This window comes from Syngnathus leptorhynchus, chromosome 3 (assembly GCF_054491065.1).
Source record: "Syngnathus leptorhynchus isolate UIUO chromosome 3, UIUO_Slep, whole genome shotgun sequence".
NCBI classification, from domain to species: Eukaryota; Metazoa; Chordata; class Actinopteri; order Syngnathiformes; family Syngnathidae; genus Syngnathus; species Syngnathus leptorhynchus.
Window position 1 is genome coordinate 1,659,489 of NC_141197.1, and position 13,230 is coordinate 1,672,718.

The 13,230-nt window shown below is 39.9% G+C and overlaps 2 protein-coding genes and 1 non-coding gene across 4 annotated transcripts; 1 reads left to right on the forward strand and 2 right to left on the reverse strand.

The window, feature by feature from the left end:
- The first annotated feature begins 2,213 nt into the window (after positions 1 to 2,213).
- On the forward strand, positions 2,214 to 5,330 carry gabarapl2 (GABA(A) receptor-associated protein like 2). The gene is made up of 4 exons (XM_085906930.1): positions 2,214 to 2,535; positions 3,668 to 3,723; positions 3,811 to 3,983; positions 4,771 to 5,330. The coding sequence occupies exons 1-4, from the start codon at positions 2,502 to 2,504 to the stop codon at positions 4,859 to 4,861; spliced, it is 354 nt and encodes a 117-aa protein (XP_085763056.1). The 5' UTR covers positions 2,214 to 2,501; the 3' UTR covers positions 4,862 to 5,330.
- Positions 5,331 to 5,811: 481 nt separating this feature from the next.
- Positions 5,812 to 8,468, reverse strand: rpl12 (ribosomal protein L12). 2 transcript variants are annotated; one of them, XM_085906927.1, is made up of 6 exons: positions 8,301 to 8,468; positions 7,222 to 7,295; positions 6,817 to 6,915; positions 6,658 to 6,739; positions 6,252 to 6,338; positions 5,812 to 5,949 (listed from the first exon to the last, which is right to left on the reverse strand). In XM_085906927.1, the coding sequence occupies exons 1-6, from the start codon at positions 8,335 to 8,337 to the stop codon at positions 5,831 to 5,833; spliced, it is 498 nt and encodes a 165-aa protein (XP_085763053.1). In that variant the 5' UTR covers positions 8,338 to 8,468; the 3' UTR covers positions 5,812 to 5,830. The 2 variants fall into 2 exon arrangements, with proteins under 2 accessions (XP_085763053.1, XP_085763054.1); XM_085906928.1 differs by having other exon boundaries at positions 8,205 to 8,436.
- On the reverse strand, positions 7,054 to 7,181 carry LOC147058820 (small nucleolar RNA SNORA65). Its single transcript, XR_015065778.1, has one exon. It is a non-coding gene; the product is annotated as a small nucleolar RNA SNORA65 (small nucleolar RNA).
- Positions 8,469 to 13,230: the final 4,762 nt, after the last annotated feature.

Consider the following 13,230-nt stretch of genomic DNA (forward strand, 5'->3'; position numbering starts at 1 on the left):
AGGTGATGATCACAGCGAGTTGAGAGCTGTGCTGTAACGTTATTGAAGGTTATGCTTTATTTATATGTTGGTGAAGCGGACCTGAGCGATCCTGTGGTACATCATATCAAATAAAAGCCATCAGAGACAAATTGATTGATTGATTGATTGATTGATTGATTGATTGATTGATTGATTGATTGATTGATTGATTGATTGATTGATTGATTGATTGATCGATCGATCGATCGATCGGTCGGTCGGTCGGTCGGTCGGTCGGTCGGTCGGTCGGTCGGTCGATCGATCGGTCGGTCGGTCGGTCGGTCGGTCGGTCGGTCGGTCGATCGATTGATTGATTGAACATATAAACTTTACAAAATAAAAAAGAAAAGAAAGATTATCAGTAAATGTTTCAGTTCAACAGTTTACATGGTCAATGGGAGTAGGAAGAAGTACAGGAACGTATCTAGTCTTTCCCTTCGTTTTCTATATATTACTATCAGTTGTTACGCTATTAGTTATTTATGCGAAAAAAAAATCCAAAAATAAAAACAAACAGAAACAAATAACAAGCGTCACAAAACACACTCTTAATCACAGATATAAGCATGGCTTGTAAATTCTTTCAATTATACATGCTAAAAGGATGATCAGAATTTAATTGTGATAGAATGGATTATGAGAAGAACAGTTCAAGAGGGAGATAATGGAATTAGTTGGAAGCTGACATCAAAACTTGATGATTTGGACTTTGCAGATGCAGTTACTCTCCTCTATAAAACATCATATGCAGAATAAAACAACCCGAATGGATGCAGAAGTCAAGTGAGAAGGACTCAAGATCAATACACAAAAGACAAAAACAATGAGGATAAATGCAAAAAAACAGGAACGAATCAAGATCAATGAGCAAGATATTGAGGATGTAGACCAGTGCACTTACTTAGGAGCAATAGTATGTAAAGAGGGAGGCGATATGAAAGATCTGAAGAAGCTGTCAAAAGCAAGAGGTGCATTTATTAAACTTAAAAAGACCTGGAGCTCCAATAACATCTCAAGAAGAACCAAGCTAAAGCTTTATAAGACGCTAGCAGTGCCAGTACTGTATGGGTGTGAAACGTGGAAAATGAAAAAAGGGGACAGCAAGGCAATTGATGTGTTCCACAACCGATGCCAACAATGAATACTCCATGCACTGGCAAGACTATGTCAGCACTAAAGACTTACTAGAGAGAGCTGAAATGGTGCCATTGAGTGAAGAAGTTAGGATGCGTAGATGGAAAATGTTTTGACACATATTACGGCAGGACCACAACAACGACTGCAAAACAGCCATGACCTGGGCATCAGAAGGAAAAAGAAGGAAAGGAAGACCGAAGACCACCTGGAGGCGTACTGGAAAGAAGCAGGATGGAAGTCATGGTCTGAAGCGAGGACTGCAGCAGCTGACCGTGACAGGTGGAAGCACTCTGTGAAAGCGTTATGTGCCACAAAGCACGAAGTGAATAGATAGATCAGATGATCAGAATCAGAATCGCCTTTATTGTCACTCTACACAGTACATCAAAATTTGAGCGCTGCTCCCTTTGGTGCATAAAGCAAAATAAAAGAGCATTAGAGCACACAAGATCAAATGTAAAAAGCATATAAAATATTAAATATGTAGAAAAGGCAGTAGTATATGCATATATATGTACATGTAGTGATATAGGAAACCCGATTATTCCAACTACCTTTTCCTTCAATAAACCCTGGTCCAAGCTGCATTTGGTCACCCTGCTCCATTCCGATCCGTGACAAAAACTTCCAAACACATGTACCTCTCCTTCTCCTAACCTAGTTCTACTTTCTGCTTTCTTCCACTGGTTTCACCGATAAAATCTGTAGGGTTTTTTGTAATTAGAAGTAAAAGATAAATTAAACTTATTTTGAGAATTTGGCACTGTAGAGGCCTTTTGGCAGTTTCTTTGGGGTTAAATATATACTCTGACAGTAAAAATACACTATATGGGAGTGTGGTGGTGATAATGGTTCATTTTTTCACCCCTCTTTATACAGTATATTAACAAACAATCATACGGACATATGACGATGACAGAATGATGACGTAAGAGGTTTGCTTGGGACAAAGCAGTAGGGATTTACGATGTATTTCAAGTCAAACGTAACTTTATTTGCACGACGAATATGAAATGAAATATAAAATGACTACAACTGGAAAAAGAGTGTATTTAAAGTGTAGTCGCCCATTCTCAACCCTCCTCCAAAAAGTACAGCCGAATGACAATCATCAGCAATTACGTCATCGTAAAGGTCGTTCCCGATTGGCTGACAGTGAGGGGGTGGTGCTTGTTTGTTGTTTTGCTGAAGTGTTGACTTTAAATAGACGGCCGAGGACCTGCTTTAGCTCTATTTCCATTTTAAACAATACTAACCAGGAACGACACTTTCCTCCAACATCTAACCTCGAGTTACTCTTACAATCATCTCTAACGAACAGAGAGCGCCCGAAAACGGCAACCATGAAATGGATGTTCAAAGAGGATCATTCTCTGGGTAAGAGAGGAGGGAGGTGTCGTTAATATGACAAAGGCAGGAGAATTGTTTTAAAATGTCGATTCAGCTGAACCATTGAAAAATAAATTCCATGATGTGTTCAAGTAAATGTTATTTCCGATCACTTATTTCATAACCTTGTTTTATAAAGGACGGGGAGCTTGGCCTGCCCTCAAATGGCTCGACAATCTTGGGAGGCTTAAGCTAACCCCTTCAACAGGACATACTCGAAATACTGCTGTCACCAAAATATATGTGTATACATTTCTACTTTCTCCAATGAATAATAATGTTGTGATCTAGTATTTGCGAGGAAAGCGTCGTGCCTTTGTTGATACGCTCACGTCGATTTGAGTAAACTGGACTTGTTGGCAAAATGGTGGGGAAACGAAGAGACGCGAGACTGTCAAGTCTTCGATTTTGCATGATTAAAAAATGCTTGATTTGCCTTTGGGTTCATTAAAACAGCCTTGTGCATCCGCAAGCGCAGCGTTGATAGCAGGGAGGAGACCGATGTTTTGGCAGATCGTCAAGAGGCCTCGGGAGGGGGGGGGGGGGTCTTTTTGAAATTTGCATAACAATTTCTCTGATGAAAATGGTGTTAATAGTTTCGCTGACTGTTAAATGAAATGACTATTGCCTCTCATCGGCGGCCAAAAATTGGGAAGACACTCGATTATTTCATCAGAAAGCTCAACTGTGTAATAACAGGAAGACTTCCATTTAAAGCCTTACGTCAATCAAAACAAGAATGATTTATTCAGAGCATCGTCTGGTTATTAATAATTCATAAAAGAAAAAGATGCTATTTTAAAGTATGCCGTAAGAAGACTACATTACCCAGAAGTCTCCCCTCATCTTGCGTGATAAAATGCTGTTGTAAAAAATTACATTTAAATGTACTACCTTTTTGTATACATCTGCTGCTGTAAGTTTCCAAAATATATTAATTAGGTGATCCCCCCCCCCCCATTGGATTCCAAATATTTCAATACAAAGCGAGATGTGTTAATAAATCTACAAGTCTGTTGAATCAGTGCATCTCTCCAACTATACTACACAAAAAGAAAGTATTTTGTGAGTCAGCTTTAATTCTTCAAATGAATAACATATTTTACTTGATATCCCGCAGAACATCGATGCATAGAATCTGCCAAAATCCGTAACAAGTACCCTGACAGGGTCCCAGTAAGTGAAAAATGTTCTCAATTATTTGTCATAATGAACCTATTTTGTAACCCTGACTGTTGGCCAACTGTGCACTGTGTGTGGTAGGTAATTGTGGAGAAAGTGTCTGGGTCCCAGATAGTGGACATTGACAAGCGGAAGTACCTGGTCCCTTCTGACATCACAGTGGCTCAGTTCATGTGGATCATAAGGAAACGCATCCAGCTGCCCTCAGAGAAGGCCATCTTCCTGTTTGTGGACAAGACAGTCCCCCAGTCCAGGTCAGAGTGACAATATTTGACTGATATACTAGCTTGTCCTCAACAAGTCGTGCATGATATTTGACCAAAACTGATCACTTATCGAGAGATAAATTGTTGTGTGAATGGGATTTACTGCTACCCAGATAGCAAAATATAACTGGGCTTGATATGCTAAATAGATCTGGTTTGAGGAAAAAAAAAAAAAGTCACCTGTTAAGGCCTCTTGTATCTCCAAAGCTAATCGTTTTTAATTGGAAAAAAAAAAAGAAAACCCCCCCAGCAAATTAGCCTTTTTTTTTTTTTTTTTTTTTTTATAGATTTTTAAAATTAACATGACCTTGTTATCATGTGCCATAGAGTCCATCCTTGGTATAGATATCACTGAATGCTATCCAATTCGAGCTGTTGCAATGTCCTTTCTTACCGTTAGATGTCACTAACTTCACACTGTTTGGGGAAAGTCAAGTTTAGTATTATTTAGCTCGCCATCAAAAGTACGCCACAGCTTTTCTAATGTTAAGAATGTGAGCTAACATGAAATAAAATGCTAAACTAGGTAATGATAACAGACAAAATGACATTTGCTCCGAATCTGTTAGGGCATTGACGTTAATACTCACTGGTTCATGTCTAGATATCATTCAAATCATCAATATGTATCATTCTGTTAGTTTGAGATATTTCATTCTTTTTGGTTCGATCCACTAACCCTGACATGTAGTTGCTATTGCTAAACCTAACAAATGGGCATCGTGCGTAGCAGAGGAGCTGACCGTATTGAATGGGTGTCTATTTCATGTTTCAGCATCACAATGGGACAGCTGTATGAAAAGGAGAAAGACGAAGATGGCTTTTTATACGTGGCTTACAGCGGCGAAAACACATTTGGCTTGTAAAAGAAGAAGCCATGATAGTAAGCTGACCTTACCTGCTGACATCTAATCATAGCCCTCATTTGGCCCCTGGAGAAAGCCTCGGGAAAACACCACAGAAAGATGGACTACCTGCTCACCAGCTTGGATAACAAAACAAGTGTGCCAGTGTCTTTTATTTTATTTTTTTGGGGCCCATGTTGCACCTGTCCAGAATGATTCAAATATTTAGTTGTCTATTGTGTGGTAGCGTTTGTCTGATTGTTTTCTTATCTCTTGTGATTTGAAGTTTTTCCAAACTCCTTGTGTGTGTGAACAACTTGCATTTAGTTTTGCTTTTGTCTTTGAAGACAATATTTATGAAATTGGAAAATATTTTAATTTAATTATGTGGAAGTAAGGTAGCTGGATGACCTAACCAATAAAAATGCTCAATAAACAGTCACGTCATCATTTAGAAACCAAATGCATGACTTGGCACCACAAAAGTTTAGTCTGAGTAGTATGTGTGAGAATCATTTTAATGGGTTTTACTTTTTAGATCATGCCATTTCCCATTGCTTTGCCATTTTGTGAATTATCTCATTTACTTCTACCACGCACTGATTTGCTAGCTTTTAGAGCGCTGTGGTACAAATAATTGTCAAAAGTTTGTAGCTAACAGCCTTGCCCGGTGGTGTAGGCGCGTGCGGATGGTAGTTCGTCTGTGTGCACTGCGACTGGCTGCCCGATGGCGACTGGGATAGGCTCCAGCATGCTCACGACCCCCGTGGATGCAAGCAGTACAGAAAATGGACATCAGAGTGGCTGAAGTGATCATAAAGTCACATCTGTTGCAGACTCAAGAGCAAATCGCTGTCTGATATACAATTTCTCCCCACTAAAATTATTTTATAGTCATTTTTTTCTGAGCTTCTCACACCAGGCTATTTCATGATTTGTGAATGTGTGAAAGAAAAAAGGAGGCAAAGTGATTCAATTTCCAACAATTTATTACTCAGATGGGCACTCGATTTTGCCACTGTTGATGTCATCAATGACATCGTGAGGAGGACGACCATCGATGGTGCAGCCAACAGACTGAGCTGTACCCAAAATCTCCTTGATGGTTCCTGGCAAAACAAAACCGCCATTAATTTCAATAAAACAAATCACATTTCTTTAAACCTTAGATATTTGGACACCGATTGGGGCATATTTTTGTACGAATTCTATAATAGTGTTCCAAACTTTACGGCAGAGTTGTCCATTACATTGGGCAAATCTGTTTACTGAATAAAAACTGAGTAGATCTGAGCCTCCACCGTCATATAGTCTGTCACGGTTACAGACTGGCTAAATAGCACAATAACCAATTGCAGTAAGAAGACAGAGCCTTGGATACACAAATCCCATCCTGCAAAATTCAACTTACCAGACATCTCCCTTGCAATGGACCGAGGCCGCATGACACGAGCAACACCCAAAATGTCATCGAAGGTCACGCTTCCACTGTGCTTGACTGGGGGGGGGAAACAAAGATTAAGAGGACATGTTGAGGGGTGGATACAAATTAATGAATTCTGACACTCCACAACCAAGTACAGCTCTAGTGTGCGACTTCTTTCCATAAATTTGTCAATCATGTTGCCATTCCGGTCCCCCCCCCCCCCCCCCAAAAGAAAATCTAGACAGAGTTTAATACACGTTAACTGTGCTGTAGGTCATTGACCTATGAATTTTGCCAAGTGCAAAGACAAGGTCTCTGCAAGACACCATGAAGCTTGTAGATATTTCATTATATACAAGCAACGATAATTGTTTCAATAACAGTAACTTACTGTTCTTGACCTTCTTCCGGTCACGAGGGGGCTCCTTCAGCGCTTTGATGATGAGCGCAGAGGCAGACGGAACCACTTCAATCTAAAGACAAAATCAAGTCAAAATAGGAATGGGAGCGACGCGTGTCCTCAATTCAATGAAAGCAAAAGCGTCAATACCGCTGCCTGTCTGTTCTGTATGGTCAGCTTCACGGTGATCCTCAGGCCTTTCCAGTCACCGGTGGCCTTGGCAATGTCATCACCAACTTTCTTGGGAGACTGCAAGAGAACAAAAAGAAAATTCACACAAACCATCTTTGAGATATTTGTGACAACTAGCCTCAGAGTGAAAAAGTCACCAAAATCCTTCCTCTTGGATAAATGTTACAAAGGCACAGAAAGATTTGACAGTACAAGGAGTGTTCCAGACTTTTGGCACAGGGTTGACCACTTGTTTGGGGCAGCCCTGTTTCCTAAAAGCTGGGTCACTCTAAGCCTCCACTGGATTACACCGAGTCACTCTGACAGACAGGCATAGTGGCGGGAGGCTGTTTGGCTTGTGTAAAGCACTAGCAAAATACTTACCAGACCCAGGGGGCCAATTTTGGGGGCCAAGGCTGATGTGGCACCAACCTCTCCTCCTGTGCATCTCATGTACACTGCAAAACACATCAGTTTCCAAAAATGTGATTTAAAAGTTCACGTAGAATCAAGCTGATTAGTGCAAACAAACTGTACAGGGCAATGATTGTGTCGCGTGACTTGTGTCCATTCATATTTAGTACAACAGAATATCTTTCCGTTTGCATTTACATAATGTATTTATTGACATTAAAAAATATATATTTACATCGCATGGGTCAACTGCATTTGCGCATGGCATCCATTTCAACAAAAACGTGGGCAACTCTGCATAAAAGCTTGCATATGCATTTCTGCTGTGACAATAACGTCAAAGAACACCATGCGGGCATAATCTTACCTGAAACTAAAGGCTCAACCTTTTTCGCCCCCATTGGTGTACCCACTGTAATATTTGACCCAGTACCATCAGTGTCAGATTTGTGAAATGTTGGAACGTGGTTACATAGGTTTTCTACAGCTATTTGTAAATAAAAAGATACTGATAAGTATCAACTTATTGTTTTAACAATGCACTGGGTTTTGTGCTTCACTGATGATTTTAGGTGTGTCTGCTGGGATCAAGGCCTTTTTGGCATCCATGCTACTTTGAGAAGTGCCTTCGGATTCCACCGCCTTAATGTTCATAAACCATGCCAAAAGTTGGACAATAACAGTAGGCTACCGAAATTCATTCCGAGCAAACGTTTGACGTCCCTCGCAAAAGAGACTAACGCTTGCGGGTGTCTTTGGATTAAAAGTGGCTTCACCATCGCGCCGCCATTATCGAAAGCAGCTACCAGTTAGCCCACGTGCCGGGCACGAATGGGTCGGTCGTGTAGTAAGTCGTTCGCCTTGCTAAATCTAACACATCAGCGGGATTTAGATACAAAACAAATTGCGATCAATCACATGGACGTCAGTCACAGGTCGAATCCAAATATTACCATGGTGAATGTTCAGCGGTGAGGTCGACAGAGCGCGAGTCCATCTTGATTGTCAAACAAGCGTCTGCTTTATACCATTTGACCGGATAAACGTACCAACTTTGATCTCGCCGGGGTCGAATTTGGGAGGCATATTGGTATCGAGGTTGAGCTCAGTTCAGCTTGATTGGTGAGGGTGTCGGATGAACCCGATTCGGGACGACCGATTACTGTTGCACCGTCACCGCTAAGGGAAGAAAGACAGAAAGAAAGTGAGGAGGGGCGATCGCACTATATACCTGCAGCAAATATCGCGAGATGTCACGTCAGTAGCGTCAGAATACTACTGGAATCGTTTCCTCCATTGTTTGGATTATTATCAATGCTACAAACACAATGGTATTTCACATATTGATATGTTATGGAGCATAGTTTTCCAAATTAAAAAATAGATACATTTTTAATGTGAAGAAACTTTCAAAATTGCCAAGAATTTCAGGGATTTTGTTGACATTGTTAAAAAAAAAAATACATTGACATTGTGAGTTGGCAGATTGATAGCTGCAGATAGTTTACCAAAGTCACTGTTTGCATTTTGAAATAGAAAGAATTGCCATTATAAACAAGAAAGTGCTTGTGGGACATCCTTGTATAATACCCTTATTTCTATTAAATCTTTGTGAAGTACAATAAGGCAGTGACATCGAGCTGTTAGTGTGTTTTAAACTTACATCCAAATCCAAATTTTTTTTCCAAGATTAGAAATACCCAAACCATGCTTGATCATATCAACTGCCTTGTAAAAATCGAGGAACAGAAGGAAGGCTTCACCTTCAATTAAATGGTTCTAAACAACAAGATCTCAAATTAAACTAATCTTGTCGCGTAAGGATCGACCTTTTATGAATCCAGACTGTGTGTAAAACTGTGTGATCATTTGAGAGATATCAGATGTTAATTCATTGGAAAATATATGAGCTAGGATTTTTTTTGTTGCTAAGCAAAGTAATGGGTCTGAAATTGTCAAGTACAGCGGAATCTTTCCCAGGTTTAGAGATTACTTCTTGTTTCAGGCTATGAGGTAGCATTCCATTGATAATAATAAAAGTTCGCTTTATATTCTATGCAAGCTCACTAAATATTGTGTTTGTAGGATATGAATTCAGCAGCAAAATGCACCCGTTTTTATCCATCTCAGGGTGGGACAGCCATTTTGCCACTTGCTGTCACCTGCCGCTGGGAAACGCCGCCCTCTGGCGGATACGCTGTTGTAAATGAATGGGCTTTCACACTTCCTCCTCATTGAAGTGTGCAACTTTGGCTGCCCCCCCACGGCCACGAGGCTAGCCTTTGACACCCGCCCGGCCCTCATGGCCGGTGCTAAGTGCCAACTGCAAATGACATCAGAGCTGCGCAGGGTTCAGGTACTGATCAAGGACAAGCCATGGCCACCATGTAGCTTCCCACCTGTGTGTCAGGCTGCCGTAATGTAGTCAAACAGAAAATATAAGATTTGGTCGAGCCTAGATCTCAAATTAGCGGTCTGAATTTGGGCCCAGTTTGTCCCTGCGTGAGAGCGTTGCTCCGTGCTCACGCGCGTGCGACCAACCTGTGAAGCTTTTTGGGATCATCTCAGCAGTTCAGTTTACGGAAATACTCTATCAATTCTTTGATTCTTAATTCTGCTATTCAATTTGTTTTGACGAGTCACAAAAGGCAAACTGACTCACAAACTGCGATGCGAAACTGCATATTTCCTGGCTTGCAACAACATCTTAGCATTGCATCAGACATATAGCACTCACTGCATTACTTTTGTTTTAAGGGCGCCGATAAAAGTCGCAATGATTTATTTCCAAAATAAAAATGTTTTATTTCACAGATACAAACAACACCACTCCATACAGTATATATTACACTTGGTCTGTACAAGATAACACATTAATTAAACACAGTAAAATCATTGCATGACATTGACTTTTTCCCCAGCAGCCATTGTGGCTGGTGGTTTTCAAGAGTTACTAACCACCGTTTTGTTGGATAAAAACAGATATGCAAAAACAACTTCCACATTCTGTAAAACAGGTGGGTTCAAGTGAAATATTTACAACGGTTGACAGGGAGAAACTGTTTTGATACAAGTTGCGGAAGATCATTTGTTTGTATTTCATTGTGTCATGAAATCAATCTTTCAAAGAAGACCTGGCCAACTACCTGTATGTGCTTAGCTGACATTGCATCATCGCAGCATGCCAGATATGAAAGTGTAATTATTAAGGGGGAAATTGTCGTTTTTATGAACTGAAAAGTGAGATGACACTTATGTCTCCAGAGGAAGATAGATGACAACCACTACTAACGGAATTGCCATTGTTGGATTTGGTCCACAATTAGGGAAGCGCGCTATCCGCGCCTCACGGCAAAAGCCGTAGCCAATTTATTCACTGCGTGCTCGTTTTATTTCTTCAGTTTTAGAAAAAGGCCAAGACACTGAAACAAAATGTAGACTTACGCTGGTTGGTTGAGTTCAATCACAATTCTTGTTAAGAAACCTCTGCTTTCAGGAAAGATACAATACAGCGCTGGGCCTTTCGTGCGACCATGCTCAAGAGCAGATAGTCTCCATTCAGAAAAGGCAACGTTCAAGGTTCTTTGGTCAGCTTATATTCAGTTGCACATGCCTGCCAGTGTGGGCCGAGTTTGATGGGTGATGAGTCAGGCAGGGGGTGAGGCAAGCTTGTAGGAGAGTTTGATTCCATGGGAGTGGGTGCTGGTTTGGTGAGAGCTGGTTCCGTGGGGGTGGGTGTTGATTATGGGCGATTCGGTGTGTGTGGGGGTTGTTGTTTTCCATCCCGTCTTTCGGCCTTGGCGATCACCTTTGGCCGGGTTCTTGGTTGTTTTCCTCCTGCTGCTCTTCCTCAGGCACCTCTACCGGTTTTTATCTCCAACTGTCCTTCCTGTAAACTATTCTTGCACATACATCCACTTCACGCACTGTCGCACACCGTCCATTCATCATCCTTTCAATTTTGTCATTTTGTACGGAATTATGTGAACTTTTGGGTGTGACATCATCAATTGTTTAATGTTCCCTGACTATGCAAAGTTCTTACTCACCACTTACGATGCATTTGTCTGTTTGTTCTTTTGACACTATCTTTTGACACATATCTTTTCATTGTTAGGCAAAACATTTCTCTCTGTCCAAAATGTTCAGTAGTAATCCAAAGCTGGCGTCTAGCATTCGGCAACATATGACGTCAAATCTAGCATTAATCAAAACATAAGATATAATCAAGTACTGAACATTTTTAGACGACTTTGGCAGTGTCTGTGATTTAGAAAAACATGAGGCATGCATTAAACAGTTCCTTAAGGGTCATTAAGCTATTCAGGCAATATATCCAAAAACATTTGTCATTTCAAAGTGCACAGAAATACATATCGGATCATAAAGTTATAAAGACCTTTGTCATTACCACATATCACAAATTTATTGATTTGGTGTGTAGGTATAATTATATGCTTAAAATGTTTCTTTTATTGATTTAATATGCAAATACTATACTTGTCTGCTTATGTACGTTATTCAATGAGGTTTGAGCATATCTGTTTTTGTAGCTTGGCTGTACTTTTTGTATTTCGACTTTTTATTTGCCTTTGCCATCTTACTAGCCACCAATCCGGGGTGTATCCCGCCTCTCGCCCAAATGTCAGCTGACGTACGTATATTCCAGTTTCCCACAACCTTGATGAGGACAAATGGCAGGCCATAGAAAATGAATAGACTGATTTATTAGAATCGCCTTAAAATAAAACTGTCACAGTAGTTTTCTCTTCCTCATTTCATTTCCCTTGTCTGCTCCGCAGACTTCTCCTAAACATTCTCTGCTTGGTAATTGATATAACTTCTTGAATCTCAAATTCTGTGAAAGAGCTGAGGAACATTCTACATCTGAATATTTTCAGTTTCTTCATTTTAATTCCAAAAGGTTACACTATAGTCTCACTCATGTTTTTCTTTCACGAAAACAGACCATTCCAAATTGTCCACAGGTGCGATTGGGAGTGTGAATGTTTATTTGTCTATGTGTGCCCTACGATTAGTTGGCGACCAGTTCAGTGTCTACCCAGCCTACTACCTACTACCTACTACCTACTACCTAGACTGCCGGGGTAAGCCCTGGCAGGGCCCATGACCCTCGTGAGGAGAAGTAGTTCAAAATATGAATCAATGAATGAATCAATGAATAAATCAAAGAATGAATCAATGAATGAATCAATGAATGAGTGAAGCAATGACTAAATTAATCAACAAACGAACAAATGAATGAATGAATAAATGAATGATCATCATCATCATCATAATAGAGGGTTTCTCATACCCCAGAATGTGTTCATTAAGAAAATGGAACGGCGCAACGTGAATGAATGAATGAATGAATGAATGAATGAATGAACATAATAAAGGGTTTCTCATACCCCAGAATGTGTTCATTAAGGAAATGTAAGGAAATGCCTCTCGTAAATCTGTAATTATAGTATTTACTGTTATGCACTATTCAGAGGAGCTGATGACTTGATTGGATACAAAAGAGGAATGTGGTAGCAAAGATAGGTTTTTATGATTTGAATAAAAACTTCAAATACAAGGTTGATGTGAAACTGTTTTATAATGCTGGTTTTTGTAGAGACTTCTTCCTAATGAATGGCATCCCCTTAATTGTGAGACATTTTTATCAAAATTATTTGAAATTCCTGCTGATTTTATGACTTGCAATTTATGCAATCCATATTATATAAGTAGTGATTACTAAACCTATGATTATAATTAAAAAAGTACCTTGATGCGGTAGAACATTTATTTTTTGCAGATAAATTGAAATTGATAGTGGATTTATTTTTTGCAGATAAATTGAGATTGATAGCGGATTTTTAAAATGATTGAGCATTGAAAAATCAAACCTTTTTACACTGTCTTTTTAAAACACTAAAGTGGAAGATAGTTAAGAACACTGTGAAATACAAAATATGGAAAAAAAAGGGT